This window comes from Bos indicus x Bos taurus, chromosome 8, assembly GCF_003369695.1.
Source record: "Bos indicus x Bos taurus breed Angus x Brahman F1 hybrid chromosome 8, Bos_hybrid_MaternalHap_v2.0, whole genome shotgun sequence".
Taxonomy (NCBI): domain Eukaryota; kingdom Metazoa; phylum Chordata; class Mammalia; order Artiodactyla; family Bovidae; genus Bos; species Bos indicus x Bos taurus.
In genome coordinates this window covers 25,356,936-25,381,769 of record NC_040083.1, presented here as the reverse complement: position 1 = coordinate 25,381,769, position 24,834 = coordinate 25,356,936, and the positions used below count along the sequence as shown (strand labels likewise).

General features: G+C 39.3%; 1 protein-coding gene across 3 annotated transcripts in view; it reads left to right on the top strand.

Annotated features, from left to right (window-relative positions):
* ADAMTSL1 (ADAMTS like 1) overlaps positions 1 to 24,834 on the top strand; it is a 1,125,264-nt gene that overhangs the window by 819,648 nt on the left and 280,782 nt on the right. For all 3 annotated transcript variants that reach the window (XM_027549171.1, XM_027549170.1, XM_027549172.1), the window contains 2 exons: positions 16,666 to 16,740; positions 21,741 to 21,898. In XM_027549171.1, coding sequence (XP_027404972.1) covers positions 16,666 to 16,740; positions 21,741 to 21,898 — 233 coding nt within the window. The remainder of the gene's footprint in view (positions 1 to 16,665; positions 16,741 to 21,740; positions 21,899 to 24,834) is intronic.

Below are 24,834 nucleotides of genomic sequence, written 5' to 3'. Positions count from 1 at the left end.
GCTGAACAAGCTGCCTCATTTATGTTTTCTCCACCCCCAGAAGAACCTTCCACCCTATATTTACAGACTGTGAGATGACCCACAGGCAGGGGAGATGAGACTGCTCTGCGGAGCCCAGAGTACCGGCCAGGTGAGCGGCTCTCCACCCGTGAGGCCTGGAGGAGTTCTGCCAGGTGTCTCCCTACGCTGTGCCAAAAGGCACTAAAAGCCAGCCACACAATCTTCTCAAACTCCTTATAGCCATATTCCCCACACTGAATTCATTTTATTCTGAACTCATATCCAGATTTTCCCCGTATGTTATCAAACCTCAGGGGAATAAAAAAAAAAAACAGAGTGGAGAAAGACCATGGTGGAAAGTGCCAGAAGGAAAAGGAGAAGTAGGAGAAACTTATCAAGTGGCTGCCATTTGCTGATGAATGGAAAACAAACCATCTTTGTAATAAAAGACATTATTATTACCTAATACAAATGCAGAAAACAGATATAAGCTGGACCAAGGCAGTCTTGCCCTCCTTTTGAAGGAAAAGGCTGTCTACTGAGAGCCTTTAGCCTTTCCATTTTTCCAGGTCACTTTTTCCTACTTCTCCAACCCAATGAAAAAATTATCAAATTTAGCTTATATTAACTTACTTTTGATTTTTGAAATTAAAAACTCATTTTTTTCTCAAATTTTTTGAACTTTTTATTTTGTATTGAAGTATAGCTGATTAACAATGTGATCGTTTCAGGTGGACATCAAAGGGACTCAGCCATACATATACATGTATTCATTCTCCCCAAAACTTTCTCCCATCCAGCCTACCATATAACATGGACCAGAGTTCCATGTGCTATATAGAACAACCTTGTTTGTTATCCATTTTAAACATAGCAGTGTGTACCTGTCCATCCCAATCAAAATATTACTTCTTGTACTATATTGTGTATTCTCCATGTATACTTAGAATACACTTAGATCCAGAACCAGCCTATTTGGTATCAATCTGATGTCTCCAGTTTTGCAGACCTCTCAAATGTATCTGCATGTTTTGAAAATATCTCAGTATCTGAAAGTTCTCTCTCTATCTCCCTTGGGTGATGAGGGCTAGATAAACTAAATTATATCAAGATAAAATGAAGCTCCTAATGCTCAAACTTTCCATCTCAGACTGTGCTTATGCTGATTTATAATGGCTATGAGTAAATATATTCTGGGGTTATCATGCTGGCTCAAAGATATTGAGATAAAGGATATTTATAATAAAAGACAGGCCTAATATTGTCAAGTAGAAAATACATATGAATTTTTTTAGAAAGAGCACAAAACGCTAAAGAAATTTCACTTTGTATCTGACTTCAGGCTATACTCACAAGCCACTTATTCATTCATTCAGCAGCAATTCACTCATTCATTTATTCAGCACCAAATAGTTCTTGGGTACCTGCTATGTGCTGAGGAGCTGTTATAGGTGCTGGAAGCACAGGAAAGAGCAAAACAGACCAAAGTCTATTTTTCTCTTGGGGCTTACTTACTAGTGTTAGGGGCAGGCAAAGAGACTAAATGAATAAATTAATTAAATGTATATGTGTCATGTGGTGATACATAGAAAAAAGTAAAACAGAGAAGGAAAAAAAGTAGAACATAGAAAAGTCATAGAAAAAAGTGAAACAGAGTAGGAAAAGAACTAGAGATAGAGATGGACTGGCAGCCAAAGGTACTGAAGGGAATTGCAATTTTGAATAGATTAGTAAGAAAACATTCACTGATAAGATGGCATTTTGAGCAAGGATCTGAGGGAGATACAGATAGAGTATCATGCACAAGGCAGGGGGAAGAAAATTCCAGGCATAGAGAAAAGCATGTGCAAGGGTCCTGAGGTAGAGACGTTCTTGACATATTTCTTAATGTGCAGAGAAGCTGATGTAACTGAAGTAAAGAGAGTTTAAAGACTAGAGGAAAAGAAGGCAGGACAACTGTGAGGTGGGATAAAGAATGGTACAGATGTTGTAGGATTTTATAGGGACTTTGGCTCTTAACCTGAATAAGATGAGAAGTTACAGGAAGATTTTGAGCAGAGTAATGACTTCATTTGGTTTATGTTTTAAAGTATCACTCTATGTGCTCTGTTGAGAATAGACTATAGTGGGTCTAACTGTGGATATAATAAGAGCAGTCAAGAAGTCCAGCTGGGTATGAAGATGACATGGACAATGGTAGTATATCCCATGCTGGGTAAACTGCATTTCTTTGAGTCCAAGACACCATTGATTGAAAGATGTGCCATTATTTTATGCACCATTAAGGGGTGGGGGAGGAAGCCTCTGTTGAAATTAAGAAACTATGACACAATGCCTTATGACTTCTTAGGGAATTTTGTTGTTCAGTTGCTCAGACGGGTCCAGTTCTTTGCAATTCTATGGACTGCAGCTTGCCAGGCTTCCCTGTCCTTCACAGTCTCCCCGAGTTTGCTCAAACTCATGTCTATTGAGTCAGTGATGCCATCTAACCATCTCATCCTCTCTTGTCCCCTTCTCCTCCTGCCTTCAGTATTTCCCAGCATCAGGTTCTTCTCCAATGAGTCCACTCTTTGCATGAAATGGCCAAAGTATTGGAGCTTCACCTTCAACATCAGTCCTTTCAGTGAATATTCAGGGTTGATTTCCTTTAGGACTGACTGGTTTGATCTCCTTGCTGTCCACAGGACTCTCAAGAGTCTTCTCCAGTACCACAGCTTGAAAACATCAGTATTCTTTGGCACTCAGCCTTCTTTATGGCCCAACTCTCATATCCATGCATGACTACTGGAAAAACCACAGCTTTAACTAGACAGACCTTTGTCAGCAAAGTGATGTCTCTGCTTTTGAATACACTGTCTAGTTTTGTCATAACTTTTCTTCCAAGGAGCAAGTGTCTTTTGATTTCATGGCTGCAGTCACCATCTACAGTGATTTTGGAGCCAAGAAAATAAAAGCCGTCACTGTTTCCATTTTTCCCCCAACTATTTGTCATAAAGTGATGGGACCAGATGCCATGATCTTATTTTTTTGAATGCTGAGTTTTAAGGCAGCTTTTTCACTCTCCTCTTTTACCTTCATCAAGAAATTCTTCATTTCCTCTTGGATTTCTGCCATAATAGTGGTATCGTCTGCATACTTGTGCTCTGCATCCTTGTCATCACTTGATATTTTCAGTATTTTTTAGTATTTTTTAGATATTTTCAGTATTTTTAGCCATTCTGATTGGTGTGTAGTGGTATCTCATCATTCTTTTGCATTATATATATATATATATATATATGGATTTGTATATATAAATAATGGCTTATGATTTTGAACATATTCTTCATTTCAGTTCAGTTCAGTCCCTCAGTCGTGTCCAACTCTTCGCGACCCCATGAATCGCAGCACGCCAGGCCTCCCTGTCCATCACCAACTCCCGGAGTTCACTCAAACTCACATCCATCGAGTCAGTGATGCCATCCAGCCATCTCATCCTCTGTCGTCCCCTTCTCCTCTTGCCCCCAATCCCTCCCAGCATCAGAGTCTTTTCCAATGAGTCAACATTTCGAATGAGGTGGCCAAAGTACTGGAGTTTCAGCTTCAACATCATTCCCTCCAAAGAAATCCCAGGGCTGATCTCCTTCAGAATGGACTGGTTGGATCTCCTTGCAGTCCAAGGGACTCTCAAGAGTCTTCTCCAACCCACAGTTCAAAAGCATCAATTCTTCTGTGCTCAGCCTTCTTCACAGTCCAACTCTCACATCCATACATGACCACAGAAAAAACCATAGCCTTGACTAGATGGACCTTTGTTGACAAAGTAATATCTCTGCTTTTGAATATGCTATCCAGGTTGGTCATAACTTTCCTTCCAAGGAGTAAGTGTCTTTTAAGTTCGTGGCTGCAGTCACCATCTGCAGTGATTTTGGAGCCCCCAAAAATAAAGTCTGACACTGTTTCTACTGTTTCCCCATTTATTTCCCATGAAGTGATGGGACCGGATGCCATGATCTTTGCTCTCTGAATGTTGAGCTTTAAGCCAACTTTTTCACTCTCCTCTTTCACTTTCATCAAGAGGCTTTTTAGTTCCTCTTCACTTTCTGCCACAAGGGTGGTGTCATCTGCATATCTGAGGTTATTGATTATTCTCCCAGCAATCTTGATTCCAGCTTGTGTTTCTTCCAGCCCAGCGTTTCTGATGATGTATTCTGCGTATAAGTTAAATAATCAGGGTGATAATATACAGCCTTGACGTACTCCTTTTCCTATTTGGAACCAGTCTGTTGTTCCATGTCCAGTTCTAACTGTTGCTTCCTGACCTGCATACAGATTTCTCAAGAGGCAGGTCAGGTGGTCTGATATTCCCATCTCTTTCAGAATTTTCCACAGTTTATTGTGATCCACACAGTCAAAGGCTTTGGCATAGTCAATAAAGCAGAAATACATGTTTTTCCGGAACTCTCTTGCTTTTTCCATGATCCGCAGATGTTGGCAATTTGATCTCTGGTTCCTCTGCCTTTTCTAAAACCAGCTTGAACATCAGGAAGTTCACGGTTCACGTATTGCTGAAGCCTGGCTTGGAGAATTTTGAGCATTACTTTACTAGAATGTGAGATGAGTGCAATTGTGTGGTAGTTTGAGCATTCTTTGGCATTCCCTTTCTTTGGGATTGGAATGAAAACTGACCTTTTCCAGTCCTGTGGCCACTGCTGAGTTTTCCAAATTTGCTGGCATATTGAGTGCAGCACTTTCATAGCATCATCTTTCAGGATTTGAAATAGCTCAACTGGAATTCCATCACCTCCACTAGCTTTATTTGTAGTGATGCTTTCTAAGGCCCACTTGACTTCACATTCCAGGATGTCTGGCTCTAGGTCAGTGATCACACCATCGTGGTTATCTGGATTGTGAAGATCTTTTTTGTATAGTTCTTCTGTGTATTCTTTCCACCTCTTCTTAATATCTTCTGCTTCTGTTAGGTCCATACCATTTCTGTCCTTTATCAAGCCCATCTTTGCATGAAATGTTCCCTTGGTATCTCTAATTTTCTTGAAGAGATCTCTAGTCTTTCCCATTCTGTTGTTTTCCTCTATCTTTGCATTGATCACTGAGGAAGGCTTTCTTATCTCTTCTTGCTATTCTTTGGAACTCTGCATTCAGATGCTTATATTTTTCCTTTTCTCCTTTGCTTTTCGCTTCTCTTCTTTTCACAGCTATTTGTAAGGCCTCCCCAGATAGCCATTTTGCTTTTTTGCATTTCTTTTCCATGGAGATGGTCTTGATCCCTGTCTCCTGTACAATGTCACAAACCTCTGTCCATAGTTCATCAGGCACTCTATCTATCAGATCTAGGCCCTTAAATCTATTTCTCACTTCCACTGTATAATCATAAGGGATTTGATTTAGGTCATACCTGAATGGTCTAGTGGTTTTCCCTACTTTTTTCAATTTAAGTCTGAATTTGGTAATAAGGAGATCATGATCTGAGCCACAGTCAGCTCCTGGTCTTGTTTTTGCTGACTGTATAGAGCTTCTCCATCTTTGGCTGCAAAGAATATAATCAATCTGATTCCGGTGTTGACCATCTGGTGATGTCCATGTATAGAGTCTTCTCTTGTGTTGTTGGAAGAGGGTGTTTGTTATGACCAGTGCATTTTCTTGGCAAAACTCTATTAGTCTTTGCCCTGCTTCATTCTGTATTCCAAGGCCAAATTTGCCTGTTACTCCAGGTGTTTCTTGACTTCCTACTTTTGCATTCCAGTCCCCTATAATGAAAGGACATCTTTTTTGGGTGTTAGTTCTAAAAGGTCTTGTAGGTCTTCATAGAACCGTTCAACTTCAGCTTCTTCAGTGTTACTGGTTGGGGCATAGACTAGGATTACTGTGATATTGAATGGTTTGCCTTGGAAACAAACTGAAATCATTCTGTCGTTTTTGAGATTGCATCCAAGTACTGCATTTCGGACTCTTTTGTTGACCATGATGGCTACTCCATTTCTTCTGAGGGATTCCTGCCCACAGTAGTAGATATAATGGTCATCTGAGTTAAATTCACCCATTCCAGTCCACTTGAGTTCACTGATTCCTAGAATGTCCACATTTACTCTTGCCATCTCTTGTTTGACCACTTCCAATTTGCCTTGATTCATGGACCTGACATTCCACGTTCCTATTCAGTATTGCTCTTTACAGCATTGGACCTTCCTTCTATCACCAGTCACATCCACAGCTAGGTATTGTTTTTGCTTTGGCTCCATCCCTTCATTCTTTCTGGAGTTATTTCTCCACTGATCTCCAGTAGCATATTGGGCACCTACTGACCTGGGGAGTTCCTCTTTCAGTATCCTATCATTTTGCCTTTTCATACTGTTCATTGGGTTCTCAAGGCAAGAATAGTGAACTGGTTTGCCATTCCCTTCTCCAGTGGACCACATTCTGTCAGATCTCTCCACCATGACCCGCCCGTCTTGGGTTGCCCCACGGGCATGGCTTAGTTTCATTGAGTTAGACAAGGCTGTGGTCCTAGTGTGATTAGATTGACTAGTTTTCTGTGAGTATGGTTTCAGTGTGTCTGCCTTCTGATGCCCTCTTGCAACACCTACCATCTTACTTGGGTTTCTCTTACCTTGGGCGTGGGGTATCTCTTCACGGCTGCTCCAGCAAAGCACAGCTGCTGTTCCTTACATTGGACAAGGGGTATCTCCTCACCTCCACCCTTCCTGACCTTCAACGTGGGGTAGCTCCTCTAGGCCCTAGGTTGTATTATTCCCAGTTGCTGCTGTAACAAATAACCACAAACTTAGTGGCTTAAAGCAACACAATTATTTTATAGTTTTGGAGAGTCAGAAGTCTATAGTAGGTCTTGCTGGACTAAAATCAAGGTGTTAGCAGGGCTGTATTTCTTCTGAAGGGTCCATTTTCTTTGATTTTTCAGCTTTTGAAGGCTGTCTACAAGCCTTGGCATCTTCAAAGCCAGTAACAGCATCTTCAGATCTTTCTATGACTCTAACCACCTCTTCTCTCTCCCTTTTCCAGTTTAAAGAAGTTTTGTGATTATATTTGGCCTACCTAGATAATCTAAGATGCTGTTTCTATTTTAAGGTGAGCTGATTAGCAACGTTTTTCATCAGCAACCTTAATTCCCCCTTTTCATGTAACATATTCATAGGTTCTGGGGCTTAGGATATGGACGTCTTTGGCAAGAGGAAGGGTGAGGAATTATTCTGCTGGTCACACATGTGCTTATTTCCTCCTTGATGTAGTATTAATTAAAGTTACTTGCCAGTTTTTAAAACAAACGTTTTGGTTTCCTGCTGTTGAGTGTTGAGAGTTTACATGTGCTGAGAACAAGTCCTTTGTTGGATTTGCAACTTAAAAATATTTATACCTTCTTTTTTCAAAGTTGCTCAACTTTATCTTTCACAAAGCAAAAGCTTTGAATTTTGATGAATACCAGTTTATTTTTCTCTTTCCATGGATGGTGCCTGTAATGTCATATCTAAGAACTCCTTGCCTAATCCCAGGTCACAAAACTTTCTTCTGTGTCTTCTTCTGAAAGAGTTATAGTTTTATATTTTACCTTTAAGTCTATGACCTCTTTTCAGTTAATTTTTATATAAAGTATGTTTTATGTGTAGGTTGAATTTTTTCTTTAAGGATGTCCAATTCTTTCAGCCATGTATTGAAAAGTTGATCTTTTCTCCCTTGAATTGTTTTTAAAACTATCAGAAATTCATTGTCTGTTTCAGTGTGGGTCTATTCCTGGGCTCTCTCTTCTGATCTTTGTGCCAGTTCTTTCACCAATACTACATTGTCTTAGTTATTGTAACTTTAAGCCTTAAAATCAGGTAGTTTGATTTCTCTAATTTTATTCTCCCTTTCAAACTCATTTTAGCTATTATATACTAATTCCTTTGACCTTGCATATAAATTTTACAATATGTCCATATATACAGAAAATCTTGCTGGGACTTTTAATTTTGTTAATTCTATAGGTTGATTTGGAGGGAATTGATGTATTTTATATGTGATGATATCAACCTATGAGCGCTTCATGTCTAGGCATTTATTTATTTAGATCTTCTTTGATTGCTTCATCAGTCCCTTTTTAATTTTCAGCATATATTTTAGTTAGACTTATACCTCTTTCAACATTTTGCAACTATTACAAAGGGCATCATATTTTCTATTTCAGTTTCCAGTTGTGTATTACTAGTTTATTTTGGCTATTTTATGAACTTGCTAAACTCACTTAATAGTTCTGAGAGTTTTTGAGTTTTCTGCATAAACAATCATGTTGTTTATGAATAAGGATGGCTTTAGTTTCTCCTTTTCTATTTGTAAACCACTTATTTATTAATGGCCTTACCATACTAGCAAGGATGTCCAGTACAATGTTGAGCAGACATGGCAAGAATGGCTATTCTTAACCTCCTGCCAATTTTAAGGGGGAAAGCATTCAGTTTTGCACCATTGAGTATGATGTTAGCTGTAGGTTTTTTGGTAAATGCTCTTTATCACCTTGAAGAATTTCTGTTCTATTCCTAATCTGCTGAGCATTATTCTCTTGAATGGATGTTCAATTTTGTCCAATGCTTTTTCTACCTCAACTGATATGATCATGTGAAAGTTCCTTAAACTTTTATTATAATGGATAACATTAATTGATTTTCAACTAATCAACCTTGTATTCCTGAGATAAACTCAACTAAATCATGATGTGTTATTCTTTATATGAATTACTGAATTTGATTTTCCAGTATATTGTTTGTGAGTTTTTAACATCCATGTTCATGAGAGATAGTTGTCCATTTGTCCTTTTTTATACCATCTTTGTCTGGTTTTGGTATCAGCATGATACTGACCTCATGCCATGAAATGGGAAGTCTGTTCACTTCTCTTCTGTTTAGTGGAAGAGAATGTGTTTGGTGGAACAGATTGATGTTATTTCTTCTTCATGCGCTTGGTAGTATTTACCAGTGAAATTCTTTGGACCTAGAGTTTTTGTTGTTGTTTTTACTTAAGCTTTTCAACATAAGGAATAGAGTTACAGTAACTGTTTTAATTGATTTATTTTTCTTTTCAAGTATGAGTGTATTTGAGGGAGTTTCTTTGCATGCTGGGTAATTTTTGACCTAATTTCAGACACTGCAAATTTTATCTTCTTGGATACTAGATATTTTTGTATTGCTATAAATATTCCTGACTTTTGCTCTAGAAGCAGTTACTTGGAATCAGTTTGATCCTTTTGGTTCTCAAAATTTGATAGATGGACCAAAGCCACATTTGGATTAGTGATAACTAATGTGCCCTGCTACTGAGACAAGACTCTTCTGAATACTCAATGTTCCATGAATTATTTAATTTTCCAGCCTGGCTGCTGGAATAACATATTCTCAGTCCTAGAATTGTGTTGGTTCTATTTTGTGTTTCCCTATTTATGTAGTTCTTTTCCTGGCCTCAGGGTGCTTTTTCACATGCATGTACTGAGGTTGCTTTTCACACACATGTACTGATTAGTATATGGATCACTGCTGAACACCTAAAGGAATGGTCTTAAATCTCCAAAGTCGTCTACGTATTCCTCTCTTCTCTCTGGACACAGAGGGATAACCTGTCCTTCAAACTCTAGTCACCTTGATGTCTTTGGACCCTTATTAGCTTTGTCTCCTTAACTCAGGGAAGCCTCCAAGCTCTATCCAAGTTCCCACTTCCATGGATGGCCTGGAAAAGTCTTTCAAGGCAGAATTTGGGCTGGGCAATGTTAAGGTTCTTCTCTTGTTTTCCTGAATCCCAGAAATTGCTGTCCTTTTTGGCTTAATATTCAGGGTCTTGAAAGTCACTGTTTCATACAGTTTTTTCTGACTTCTTGATTGTTTCAGGCAGGAGGTTAAGCCTGGGCCCTGTTCCTTCATCTTGACAGGAAACAGAAGTTTTGACCCTGGGTTCTTGATTCAGTTTTGCAATTATGTAGAAGCAGCCTGCTTTCGGCTTCCACTTTGGAAATGTTAAGTGCTTTTGATTATTTATCTCCTTACAACTCCCACAACAATTTGGTTCCAAGAGGTTAAATACCGTGTTCCACTATCGTCTTGTCATCTTCTTCCATGCTGCTGACATCCACTGTGCAAATTTGATGTATTGCCTGTGTTGACGTTGGTTGGTACCTATGTAGGCAAAGATAACTGTGACAGGGATACTACCTCTGTGAGAGAGAATATAAATGCTATCGACGGTGCAGTGCATTCTGACTTTATATATATACATATATCTATATTCTGATGTGAACAATTGTTCCTCTTCGAATCAATTATATATGATATTTTGACTCTAGTGACAGTAGGACTTTGTAACTGATTAGAGGTAAAGGGTGTCTCCAAAGGTTTTGACCTAGGCATCTGTAGGGATGAAGTTCCTCAGCAGGAGAGAAGGCTACACTTGGTCTGGCCTATTCAGTATGCATCCTCCGTTGCGCAAGTGCCGATAAACAGTAGGGGTATGGGGACAGGTTCTGAAAGCCTCAAACCCTCAGTCTCACCTTAGTTTGTTGTATATATTTTAATAATAATAAAGTTGTCATGAAGAGAAAAAAAAAGCCATTCAAATCTCCTCAAGCTTGGCAGACTATTGGGAATTCCCTGGCAGTCCAGTGGTTAGGACTCCACACTACACTGCCAAGGGTGTGGGTTGGATCTCCCTGGTTGGGGAGCTAAGATCCTGCAGGCCATATGCTATGACTAAGTAAAAAAAAAAAACTATTGACAAACTAGTTTTTCACTTATAGTTAATTTACAATATTGTGTTAGTTTCTGGTATACAGCAAAGTTACATATATATGTGTGTGTGTGTGTGTGTGTGTTGTACTTAGTCGCGCAGTCACATCCAACTTTTTGCGACCCTCTGGACTGTAGCCCACCAGGCTCCTCTGTCCATGGGGATTCTCCTGGCAAGAATACTGGAGTGGATTGCCATGCTTTCCTCCAGGGGATCTTCCCAACCCAGGGATCAAATCCAGGTCTCGAGCATTGTGGGTGGACTCTTGACATCTGAGCCACCAGGGAAGCCTATGGATCTATGTGTGTATATATATAATATGCATATCATTTTATATATGTGTATATATATTCTTTTTCATATTCTCTTCTATTATGGTCTATTACTGTATTGAATGTAGTTCCCTGTGCTATACAGTAGGACCTTGCTATTTATCTATTTTGTTTGTAGTAGTTTGTATCTGCTAATCCCAAACTCCTAATTTGTCCCTCCCCCATCCCCTTTCTTCTCTGTTAACCATAAATTTGTTTTCTACATCTGTGAGTCTGTTTCTGTTTTGTAAATCAGTTCATTTGTCTCATATTTTAGATTCCACATATAAGTGATATCATATATTTGTCTTTCTCTGACTTACTTTGCTTAGTATGATTTCAGTATCCCTGCATGTTGCTAAAAAGGAATTACTTCATTCCCTTTTATAGTGGTGAATTGTTTTCGTCTATATGTTATATATCTTATTTATCCATTCATCTGTCAATGGACATTTAGGTTGCTTCCATTAGCGCATTATTTTTATCTGTAGCCAACTATATTAATAGTGGCTCTTTCATTTAAAAAATAATAATAAGATTAACTATCAGCTTCATAAGCTTACAGAGAAGAATCTCTAAAAGCATGAAACTTACCAACAGGTCTAAAAACAAGACAAGCTCAGATATCAGGATGGGAAATCCTGTCTTTTAAAAAAATTATTATTGTCAAGTTTTCTGATACAGCAATGAATCACATGAATAAATCCATATATGACAAAATTAAAAACAAATATAAAAGGTTTATTGAAAAATGTGAAATATATATACATTTGTAGATTTTTGAGGAAATATTTTAAGTAAAATTGTTGAGAACAGTTTTTTGGGGAAAGGGCTTTTACATCCTATAAATGTGAAATGACAGAATTTTTGATTCCCATGGAAAACTTGTCTCTTTAACTGAGAGAGAGTATCTAATTTCTGAAGGAAGTCAGAATTGCTTACTAATAACCTAGAAATATGTTCTGTTGATTGGCATCATGGTTCTGTCAACAAAGCCAGAACAGATTAGAGCAGATGCATTTGATCATAGGGCAATGTGCCTTTGTGGGAAGGGCATCCAAGAAATGCACAGCCTGGTAAGAAAGAATGTAGCCACCTACCTTACTAGCCATGCTGCTGCTGCTAAGTCGCTTCAGTCGTGTCCGACTCTGTGCGACCCCAGAGACGGCAGCCCAGCAGGCTCCCCCGTCCCTGGGATTCTCCAGGCAAGAACACTGGAGTGGGTTGCCATTTCCTTCTCCAATGCATGAAAGTGAAAAGTGAAAGGGAAGTCGCTCAGTCGTGTCCGACTCTTCACGACCCCGTGGACTGCAGCCTACCAGGCTCCTCCGTCCATGGGATTTTCCAGGCAAGAGTACTGGAGTGGGGTGCCATCGCCTTCTCTGAGCCATACCAACTAAATTAATCATTCAGGAGGAAGGTGATAAAACCAGCCTTCTCACACATTCTCTAGTGTCTTTTTTTAACCATTTTTAATTGAAGTATAGTTAATTTGCAGTGTTGTGTTAGTTTTATGTATACAGCAAAGTGATTCAGTTATACAAACACACACACATATATATTCTTTTTCATATTATTTTGCATTATAGGTTATTGCAAGATATTGAATATAGCTCCCTATGCTATATAGTCCTTGTTGTTTATCTATTTTATATATAGTAGAAGGCGATGGCACCCCACTCCAGTACTCTTGCCTGGAAAATCCACGGACAGAGGAGTCTGGTAGGCTGCAATCCATGGGGTCACTAAGAGTCGGGCACGACTAAGCGACTTCCCTTTCACTTTCCATTTTCATGAATTGAAGAAGGAAATGTCAACCCACTCCAGTGTTCTTGCCTGGAGAATCCCAGGGTCGGGGAAGTCTGGTGGGCTGCCGTCTGTGGGGTCGCACAGAGTCAGACACGACTGAAGCGACTTAGCAGCAGCAGCAGCAGCAGTGTGTATATATATATACAAATCCCAAATTCCTAGTTTATTTCTCTCCCCCACCTGCTATCCCCTTTGGTAATTATAAGTTTGTTTTCTGTAAGTCTGTTTCTATTTCATAAATAGGTTCATTTGTATATTTTTTAAGATTCCATATATAAGTGATATCACATGATGTTTGTCTGACTTATTTCACTTAGTATGATAATCTCTGGGTTCATCCATATTGCTGCAAATGGCATTACTTCATTATTTTTTATGGCTAAGTAATAGTCCATTGTTAATTGGAACCTTCTTTATCCATTCCTATGTTGACAGGCATTTAGGTTGCTTCCATGTTTTGGCTGTTGTAAATAGTGCTGCAGTGAACATTGAGTTGGTGGTGATTTGGATGCTAAGTAGTGTCTGACACTTGTGACCCCATGAACTGTAGTCTGCCAGGCTCCTCTGTGCGTGGGTTTCTCCAGGCAAGAATACTGGAGTGGGTTGCCATTTCCTTCTTCAAGAACACTGAGTTGCATGTATCTTTTTGAATTATGATTTTCACTGGCTATATGCTCAGGAGTGGAATTGCTGGATCATATGGAAGCTCTATTTTTAGTTTTTTAAGGAACCTCCATGCTGTTCTCCAAAGTGGTTGCACCAGTTTCCTTTCCCACAGCAGTGTAGGAGGATTCCCTTTCCTCCACTCCCTCTTCTCCAGTCTCTTAAACACCCCTCTGTGCACCATACTGTATTCGACAGCAAGTAGAAGAATCTTCCAACCCATCCCTAATCATTGAGAATTTATCATCAAATGAGACAATTATTAATACATCTGTAACTCAAAGACTGGCTTTTTATCAATATGTGGCAAATAAAATTAATTTTTTTCCTATCTTGCTTTTTTGCCAAGTGAAGAGCACCATATCTCAAAGTATATTCTGAGATGTATCAGACAGTGTGAAAAGACAATACATAAAAAGTTTCCATGGGTAAACACATTGGGAACACACTAGTTAAATAGAGTGAAATGGAATTCTTTGGTTCAGGGATCTTAAGAAACTAATGTGCTTGGGAATTTCCATGAGTGGAGTATGGTATGTGGTATTTCCCTGCATATTTTATCTTAGGTCCCTTTTGTAGGAACCCTAATGTTGGACCAATGGTTTGTCTTCTTTGTCACTGAAATGTACCTGATATGTGGGCTTCCCTGGTGACTCAGCAGCAAAGAGTTTGCCTGCAATGCAGGAGATGCAGCTTCGATTCCTGGGTTGGGAAGATCCCCTAGGGAAGGAAATGGCAACCTACTCCTGTAGTTTAGCCTGGGAAATCCCATGAACAGAGGAGCCTAGTGTGCTTCAGTCCTTGGGGTCACAAAGATTCAGACAGGGCTTAGCAACAACATGAAGCTTGATACTAGGAGACACTCAGATAGTATCTATGGAATAAAATAATCAATTTGGCAGTTGCCTGATGACCTACCAGTTGTCTGTTCACCCTTTATAGAACCATAGGAGGATAAGCGGGGACTCTTCCTACATCTGGTGCTGTGCATTGCTGACTGTTCAAGTTGGCACTAGCCTGAATTCTCCGTATTTCTCTTTGACATGGCAAGAGCAGAGGGCAATCTGGAGACATTCCATCTTGCCTGGTCTACTCTCTCCATCCTACCCTCTTCCCCCAACAACCTTCTAGGCTCTTCTCCATCTTCCTTGGGGAGTGTACAAAAGTGACTGTGCCAGCCAAAAGCTTGAGTTAATTGGGTTAATGCCCCCGCATGTGGAAAGTGAGTCACTTCTCAGCAGAACAAGAGGGAGGCTGCTGAGCCATGTGGGGGTCAGAAGCCCACTGCTGAGCACTGCAGGGCCAGAGAGCTTTCCTTTTACTTGCACTTTACTTGACCTGTGGATAAACAAAGACTTTCTATTTCTAGAAAGCCCATTGTTTTAACTGCTTTGAGTTTCTTTTATAAGCTTAAATACCCATGGCTTAATGCAAGATGTTTAAAGCTCTAAGGGCCCAGTCTCAACATTTGTTTTCCTTTTCTGTATTCCCCTTATGTATTTTGTTCTTCTGTGCCACAAACTCTTAGCTATCCAAAATCCAGCCTTTTCTTTAACAGTGCCTGGCATTAAAATACAACTAAAAGGTTGTAATGTGTGTAGAATGTTCAATATTGTAGAAAACTTGATAAATGTAACCTTTTAGGGAAGAAATTGGGAGCATATGATTCTTCTTTCTCATTCAGCTGGCTATGAGCTCTGGGCCTTGGAGCATTTAAAAACATCATCAAAGTAAACAGCATTTCAGTCTCTGTCCTTAAGGATACTTGGAATAGACAGATAAAATGATATTTACAAAATACCTACTGTGTTCCAGACTATATGTCTGCTTGGTATACATGTCTATAGTCATACTTACATCTGCTAACAGTAGTATTGTGAAGTAAGTGTTGGTTTCACTGTTTTACAGAGAAACTAAGAGTCAGAGAAGTTAGAGAATGTCTGAAATTCATTTATTGAAATTAAATTCTCCCAAAGACAGGATGATAATGTTAAGGTTCAGAGAAATTGGCTAGCTTTGGGGATTCTTTTACTCAAATGAAATTCTTCCAGTGATAGATAGGATGGTAATGTATAATGCTGGAAAGATGGGAAACAAAGAATCCCACAGAGTTTCTGAATATGCTGATGAGTTTAAAAATGCCTGCCTTTCTGTTGTCTTCTGAAATGCCCTCCTGGTCTTTGACCTTCTGTTACTTATTATACTTCTCAGAGGCCTCATTTCTTCGTCATCAAATCAGAATGATAGCATCCTCTTTGCCCATATTATAAGTTTGGGGTGACGGAATAAATAGTAAAGTTTAGGGGAAAGTGAAATTCTTCAGTGCTATGCAAATATAAAGGATTCATTTCACAAATAGAGTTCTAAATGAGCACACCTATGATGTGTTTGAGATACATGTTATATTCCTCTAATTTTTTAGCAAATGTAGGTTTTAGGAGTGCTTCCACTGAATTGTGGCTCAGTTTTCAGATAGGATGAAAATTGAATAATTTCTAAAATAATCTCTAATTCAGTCAATTTTTAAAAATTTTCAAAATCAAGAGGGAATGTTGGGGGAATGTTAGTAAACATTTATGGGACACTCACAAAATATAGTATTAGCTGTAGATAGTGTGAAGGATATTAAAGAATGGAAAGCATGATTTCTGACCTAGAAAGTTAAAAAAATACAAGATAGTGCCTTCTGATCTGTGGTACTCATCCAACATACTCACTTTGCTCAAGGGAAAGCCAGATTTTAATATAATAAAATCTTCTTTAGAGCATTAGAACTTATTTTCTTTTTGTAATTCTATACAACTGCTCCAGTTTAAAATATGAGGATACAGGATCAGGTTTTAACATTAGAAATGAACACTTGTAAATTCTTTTTTCAATATGTCACAATTCATATATTTTTTTCAAAGGCCAGATCCCTATGAATTAGCAAGTGACCAGCTTTTTCAGCATATTTTATTTTGTAGAAAGTGTAAATTTTGATTCCCACATATTGGTGTTCAGATTTTAAACACATTTTTAAAAGATTGTCATTTGGGGGTGTTTGTAAATCAGTGCCTTACATAGGACATAATCAGTAATTTTGTATCAAATTATGTGTTTTAAGATTCTGCTTTTTTCTCTCTAGTGGACAACACAGTGGTTGGTATTCCCTATGGAAGCAGACATATTCGTCTTGTCTTAAAAGGACCTGATCACCTGTGTAAGTAAACTCAGTTGTTGACTTTTGGATATTGAGAATTTTAGTCATTATTCTGTTTTTTTTCTCCCTCCCAGAAAAGATTACGATTTAGGAATACAAATCTTAATTCTCTATCATAATATGGTATTTTGAGTACTTTTATTTCTCTTTCAGTTGCCTAGGAGATAGCAGAAACCTCTCTGGTTATTACCTCTAACCACAGTCATCCTGAAAGATGCAAAATTGATGCTTCCAATAGATTGTTCCTGAGTTAAGCACATGTTTATGATTTTGTGCATGTTATTTCTCATTCTCTCTCTTCTTCCTCTTCAGTCGATCTCAGTCTTTTCCTTGCCTCACCTCTTGTTTTTCTTCTTCTTTCCAACCTTCCCTCCCTCTTCTTCATTCTTTTAAATTTCTACTTTCATGCTCCATTACTTCATCAATTTAGAGGAATATAGAAACTCCTCACAATCTTAACCCAATGGCATTTAAAGAGAACTGTGGGGTCTAAATAAGCACACCAGGTAGAAAAGATAATGCAAGACCCTAACATCTTGAAGATAGCTTTTGGAATTCAGGATTGAAGGGTAATCATAACCCCAAAGATCAAATGGTAGCAGGGTCCAACCAGAGCCTGGGCAAGAATTGATCTTTAGTCATGCCAAGCCAGCAGTACATAGCCACATCTTTTTTTTTTTTTTTTTTTTTTACCATGTAGTGTTGTTTAGATGGAAACTTGTAAATCACAAGGAGAAAATTATAGGCTATAAACCAGGAGAGAATAGGACAGGATATGCCAGCATTCTCTGCAAAATTCACTTTCACTGAAAGACTTCTCTTCAGTTGGTCCCTTGAGCATTTCTGATCTCCGCTGTGACTGTTCCTAGCTTCCTCCAGAACCATCTATCATCTGCTTTCTCTTCCCTCCCACACACTTGCCTAAGAAGCCAATTTAGGTAGCAAGCATTATCTTTTGGCAATTGGATTATAAATGAAATCATTCCAGAAAGACAAACAAGAGGGAGACAAATTGGAGCCTGTGAAAGTTCAGAGAGCCTACTGAAGTCTTTCTAAAAATAAAAATAATTGCATGTCATGGGAAAGGTGGGATTTAAGAGGTCATGTGACATAAAGGAATAAGTAAGGTACAGTCCAGGCAAAGTCAAAAGATTCTGGGAAACCACCTTATATGGACCCAAGTCCTTTTTTAACCCTGAACAACCCCCCAAAATATATTGTTCACATGTCCAAGGATGATATATGTTTGTACACTATTACCATTCAAATGATTTGTTTTTCCCCTTGAGAACTGGACAGAATTAACTGCTGGTGTAACAACCTCAGTCAAAAAAAGTATTTTTCTGTGCAATGAGAGGCTAAAAAAAAAGTCTAGACCAGTCCATCACCAAATGGCGGACTTACTCCTCATTGCAGAAGAAAGGACCCACCCAAAGGAATAGATGTAAGAGGAAAATTCATTTTTATAAATGTAGTGGCATCCTAGACTTCCTAATTGTATGATTCCTAAGAAGCTGAAGAATTGGCTTTGTTTGATTTAATTACTTTAGAGATTGGATAGGTGAAGCTTCAGATGATAATCATGAATGATGGAAAGCAAAACAGAATCTGCTTTTTCTGCCAACAGGCATACTATTGATAACATATGTATAACTAAGGCAGTTTTGATGTTTGGAATATAACTCAGTAAAATAAATGTGTGAATAAATATTGCCCTGTTTTTCTTGCAGCCCTTTTATCCTTGAGTCCCAGAAGCTGGCCCAATATGAGTCCAGCTGTAAATATTTAGGGAGCTTCTCTAGTGGCTCAGATGGTAAAGAATCTGCCTGCAATGCAGGAGACCCAGGTTCAATCCCTGAGTCAAAAAGATCCACTGGAGAAGGAAATGGCTACTCACTGCAGTATTCTTGCCTGGAGAATTCCACAGAAAGAGGAGCCTAGTGGGCACAGTCCATGGAGTCACAAAGAGCTGGACACAACTAAGTGACTAACACACGCTCCACATGAGTAGATAGTCTGTCCAGGCCCGGCCCATCGTTAGTCAGAAGTATTTTGGGAAAGATAGCTGGGAGGCCTGGTGATGAAACTGAATCAGATACTCAGGCTTAGATCTTCATGAGTTTTCCAAAACTAAGTTAATTTATGTCCTGGAGATCCCTCCACAAATTAGCGGAGGCAGCTGGAGGAGGGAAGGCTAGGGAAAAGAGACACAGAGCTGCTTCCCTGTGATGATAACCACTATGCTTCTCCCACTCCATGTCGTCTCCATGTGCCTTATATTCTTCCATGAGGTCCTCCCTGCACTGGGGCCTGGGTGGAAGGCCAGACCTACTCCCAGAGAAGGGCTGCTCGACTTCATCTGGGGCATGGGCATTAATTGGACACTGTTTTCTACCCATTGCTAGTCCTTCTAGTAGGAAACTTGAAGTAGACATCTAGAGTAATTTATTGTAACTAAATTGGGTATCTTAGTCCTTCCAGAGACCTGAAAACTGTCCTTAACTCCAAAACCTCGATCTACAGAGTGTACAAGAGGGGAGTCATTCTGACTAAATGACTAGGAGACCCAGATCCCTACTCTACCAGGGATTGTTTCTGCTAAACAACCCTTGCCAAAACCAAGGGTCTTTGTGCAAGTTTTAAAACCATTGTTAGACTTAGTCTATCCATGTTTCTAGTGGAGGTGATGGAATTCCAGTTGAGCTATTTCAAATCCTGAAAGATGATGCTGTGAAAGTGCTGCACTCAATAGGCCAGCAAATTTGGAAAACTCAGCAGTGGCCACAGGACTGGAAAAGGTCAGTTTTCATTCCAATCCCATAGAAAGGCAATGCCAAAGAATGCTCAAACTACGTCACAATTGCACTCATCTCACACACTAGCAAAGTAATGCTCAAATTTCTCCAAGCCAGGCTTCGACAATACGTGAACCGTGCACTTCCACATGTTCAAGGTAGATTTAGAAAAGGCAGAGGAACCAGAGATCAAATTGCCAATATCCATTGGATTATCTAAAAAGCAAGAGAGTTCCAGAAAAACATCTATTTCTGCTTTATTGACTATGCCAAAGCCTTTGACTGTGTGGATCACAGCAAACTGAGGAAGATTCTTAAAGAGATGGGAATACCAGACCACCTGACCTGCCTCTTGAGAAATCTGTATGCAGGTCAGGAAGCAACGGTTAGAACTGAATCTGGAACAACAGACTGGTTCCAAATTGGGAATGGAGTACATCAAGGCTGTATATTGTCACCCTGCTTATTTAACTTATATGCAGAGTACATCATGAGAAACGCTGGACTAGATGAAGCACAAGCTGGAATCAAGATTGCTGGGAGAAATATCAATAACCTCAGATATGCAGATGACACCACCCTTGTGGCAGAAAGTGAAGAAAAACTAAATAGCCTCTTGATGAAAGTGAAGGAGAGTGAAAAAGTTGGCTTCAAGCTCAACATTCAGAAAACTAAGATCATGGCATCTGGTCCCACTACTTCATGGCAAATAGATGGGGAAACAGTGGAAATAGTGATAGACTTTACTTTTCTGGGCTCCAAACTCACTGCAGATGGTGACTGCAGCCATGAAATGAAAGATGCATACCCCTTGGAAGCAAAGTTATAACCAACCTAGACAGCATATTAAAAGCAGAGACATTACTTTGCCAACAAAGGTCCGTCTAGCCAAAGCTATGATTTTTCCAGTAGTTATGTATGGATGTGAGAGTTGGACTATAATGAAAGCTGAGCACTGAAGAATTTGATGCTTTTGAACTGTGGTGTTGGAGAAGACTCTTGAGAGTCCCTTGGACTGCAAGGAGATCCAACCAGTCCATCCTAAAGGAAATCAGTCCTGAATATTCATTGGAAGGACTGATGCTGAAGCTGAAACTCCAATACTTTGGCCACCTGATGTGAAGAACTGACTCATTGGAAAAGATTCTAATGCTGGGAAAGATTGAAGGCGGGAGAAGGGCACAACAGAGGATGAGATGGTTGGATGGCATCACCGACTCAATGGACATGAGTCTGAGTCAACTCTGGGAGTTGGTGATGGACAGCGAGGCCTGGTGTGCTGCAGTCCATGGGGTCACAAAGAGTCGGACACGACTGAGTGACTGAACTGACTGAACTGAACCACGTTTCTTCATGTACCAGGCAATTATTCTAAAGTACTCAATCACATGAGAATTTAACCTGCTTTGAAATATATATCAAAATTACCCTCCTCCCCAGCATGCTCTGATTTCCTAAAACAAAAGATGCTGCCTAGGCTTTGTCACTGGGCAAATTCAGATTGGAATGCTCCAGGGATCCAGACGTTCTTCTCTCCATCCTAAGTTCTTATGAGCTGCCATATAAGTACACAGGACTGAATTTAAAAAGGATTTTAAAAAGAAAGAGAAGTAAAGAGGATAGTTAGTTCTCTGTCTTTAAGCCACTGTAGTTTTGTTTTGTTTTTGTTTTTTTTTTTTTTTCATTTTGAACAATAGCCCATGTGCAATAAGTAACCACAAAGTATCAATAACTGCAAGGTAACACATAAATATCAAATTACCCAATGAGTGCTTAAGGAACTCAGAGAGGTACCCTGGGTCTCATAGACAAAAAGGAAAACTACTGGGTAAATTCGAGACTGAGGGCTGTAAAGACTGAAATCAATAAGATGTATGGGGGATGAGATGGTTTAGTCCAAAGAAGATGGTTGTGGTAAATTAGGGTACCCAAATGAAGTCATCCAGGGAATTGAAGATTTTTTGACAGGGAGCCCTGAATTCTTGATTAATAACTTTTAAAATAATTTCATTTGCTGCATCAATTCCTATGTGATCCAGCAGTGCCTATCTATTTTGTTTCTATCACATTTCAAATATGTCAGCCCTATAAAGAATGATACTTCTCCCTCTTGTAGCTCTAGACTTTGTATGGGATGTGCTTGCGTGTGGTCTGTGGTAGCCCTGGGAACATCTTTCTTTCCTCTTCCTGTGTTTGATTATGTAGATCTGGAAACCAAAACCCTCCAGGGGGCTAAAGGTGAAAACAGTCTCAGCTCTACAGGCATCTTTCTTGTGGACAATTCTAGTGTGGACTTCCAGAAATTTCCAGACAAAGAGATACTGAGAATGGCTGGACCACTTACAGCAGATTTCATTGTCAAGGTGAGCCCGTTTTCAAGCCACATGTGAACTAGTATTACTTATAATCCCCTGAAGAAAGAGAGACCTTAGGCTTTGACATAGATTGGAAAGTTTGTTATCCAGGAAATGTTTAATTCAAGGGTGTTGAGCTACAGGTGGCACAGCGGTAAAGAATCTGCCTGCCAGTGCAAGAGACTCAGGAGACGTGGGTACCATCCCTGGATCAGGAATATCCCCTGGAGTAGGAAATGGCATCCCACTACAGTATTCTTGCTTGGAAGATCACATGGACAGAGAATCCTGGTGGGCTATAGTCCTTGGGGTTGCAAAGACTCAGATGCAACTGAGCAAGCGTGAGCTACTTTATAAGAACATGCAATAAGAACATGGATAATTTTAAGGTTCTAGGAAGAAAATACATACATACATACATTTATATATATTTGTGTGTGTATAAGCTAGTAAAAAGACCTCCCCTCAAAAAGCCAGCATATGATGAGTTAGGGATACGTACCATTTTTAAAACAAACTAGGGTACAGTCATTGACTCATATAAGGTATCCTCAGTCAAAGAGAAAGGCAAATTAATGATCCATAGACTTTATCATGCTTCCAATTGCAAGTTGTTTTTTTCCTCTTGTACTGGCAACAAGACCAAGCTGTTTCCTTCTATCAGAGCGTCCCTACTCTTCAAGGTAATATGAAACACATTGCTGGAAGCAACATACACATTCTGTAGGGAAAATGTATATACTCAAAGAAATGTTTGGGAATCCCAATAAAATAAAACATATTTTCTTTCCTTCAGTAGGTCAGAAGGACTAGAAGGATTTCAGCTGTAAAGCTGTAAAACTTGTAATGTGTCCAAGACTCCATAAATTTTTCATCATGGGACCTGAAGCCAGAGGACATGTGATTTAAGCCAAGGCTTGATGACCCCATGGCAGCTGGAAGTAGGGATGCATTTAGGAAAATGTGATGGGCAATGAGGTTGCATGAAAGAAGGGTTCCAGAGTTCTGTCCTCTGTCTCCATCTGCGTGGTAACCGTTTTTAATTCAGTCCAGATGCCAGCTACATGCCCATGAACAAGCACCCACAAACCATCAGAGATAGCTCACAATAGAAATGACATTGCAGGTAGTTAAATAATTTCAGTTTAACAAACAAATACAGTAAAAAATGAGAGCTATCTTAGTTTTTGAAGCCCTTAGAATAAACCACTTACACTAATTTACCTAGTGGCCTTAAAAGAGTTAATACACATACTGAAAATATAGAATTGAATTCAAGTAACATTATCCACACTGGAACAGTTCGCAGAATTGTCAAATGCATTTCATATGGCCAGCTGCCTTCTGCACATCACCCAGGGGGACAATGCGCTCAATGTGTCCAAAATTGGACTTGTCTAGCCCCAGAAACCTACTTTATCTTCTTTATTTCTTGTGGAATACCACACTGTTTACCCAGCCAAGTCAGAAACCTGTGATTCACACCATTTCCCTTCTCCCGTATACCCCTAGTTAGACGTTAAACTCTGTCAGCTCTACCTCCATGCCATCTCTCAAGACCGTTCTTTCTTCTCTGTTCTTGCCACCGTCTCTTAATTTAGGTCTATGTGTTTCTCAGCTGAATTAATGTGATGGGCTCTGAATGAGTTTCCCAGCTGCTGAGCCATTGTCTATACCGCCTTCAGAGTGAGTTTTCTAAAAACTGGAGTGTTTTCCCTGTTCACGATCCTGCATTGCCCCTCACTTCCACTCCTTGCTTTGGGACTAAAATGCAAAGCCATAGCCCAGCACGTGTAACTCTCAATAATCTGGATTCTGTCTACGTTTCCCACCTCAGCTTTGAGTTTTCCTCTCCTGTTTCAGTCAACTGTATGACTGACAAGTCCTCCAACATCTTGCACTCTTTACCTTCACGCAATGCTGTGTCCTCTAGCTGCAATGTTCTTTTCTTCTTGCATTCTCTTCCCTAACTCATATTTGTACCTCAGGACCTTCCCCTTCCAGAAGCATTCTGTGACTCGACCCTAGATTCCAATTTACATCACATCTCCCCTCTGTGTGTTCCTCAAAAGCAGAATTATATCTGTCTTCATAGCTCCATAAAAAGCCCAATAAGCACCAACAAGCAACTTTCACCAGATGGCAGTTGCTGAAGTGGAACAGAGGTGACATCTTCTTTCTGCCTGCAAGGACACTGAGCCTGAGGGAAGTTGAGTGACATTCCTTAGCTCAGGCCAGTGACAAGCCAAGACCAAAGATATCTCCTTACTTCTGTCTTCAACTCTTTTTAGTCTTCTGCGTTGCTTCTAAGAGGGTTTCCCTGATGGCTCAGATGGTGAGGAATCCACCTGCAATGTGGGAAACTTGGGTTTGACCCCTGGGTCAGGAAGATCCCCTGGAGAAGGGAATGGCTAAGAGGATATTTTTTTTCCTCTCTGTGTATAAGTACATATTAAAGGAAAAATTAACTTCGGGGAACTTTGTGATAACTTCCTAGATCCTAGCAACCTGTAAATATCTTCTTTCAAAAACAGGCCAAGCTATCATTTTAGTGATTTTTTTTTCATTATATCCTGTTTGGTGACCTAGCTTCAGGTTGCAAATGAGAGGAGATGAAAGTTTCATTAGAAAAGATCAGAATCAAATAAATGTAAAATTAGTATAAAATAGATTATAATTTTTAAAAATCCTTTTACTCAAACTTGAAAATGAGCAAGATAATATAAGAAGATATAAAATAAAAAGAACAAAATTACTTTTATTCCCAGTGATTTATAATGAAGCAACCTTTTCTTCCTTAATTTTCCCCAGGGAATAGTTGGAAATGAAAGATTACCTTTTGCTTATTTATCATCTTTCATGATTTCAGTGCTTAAAAATTATATACACAGTTTATAATTCAGTTTTCAGTGTCATTCAAAGTATAATCTCTTTTTCATTATGCA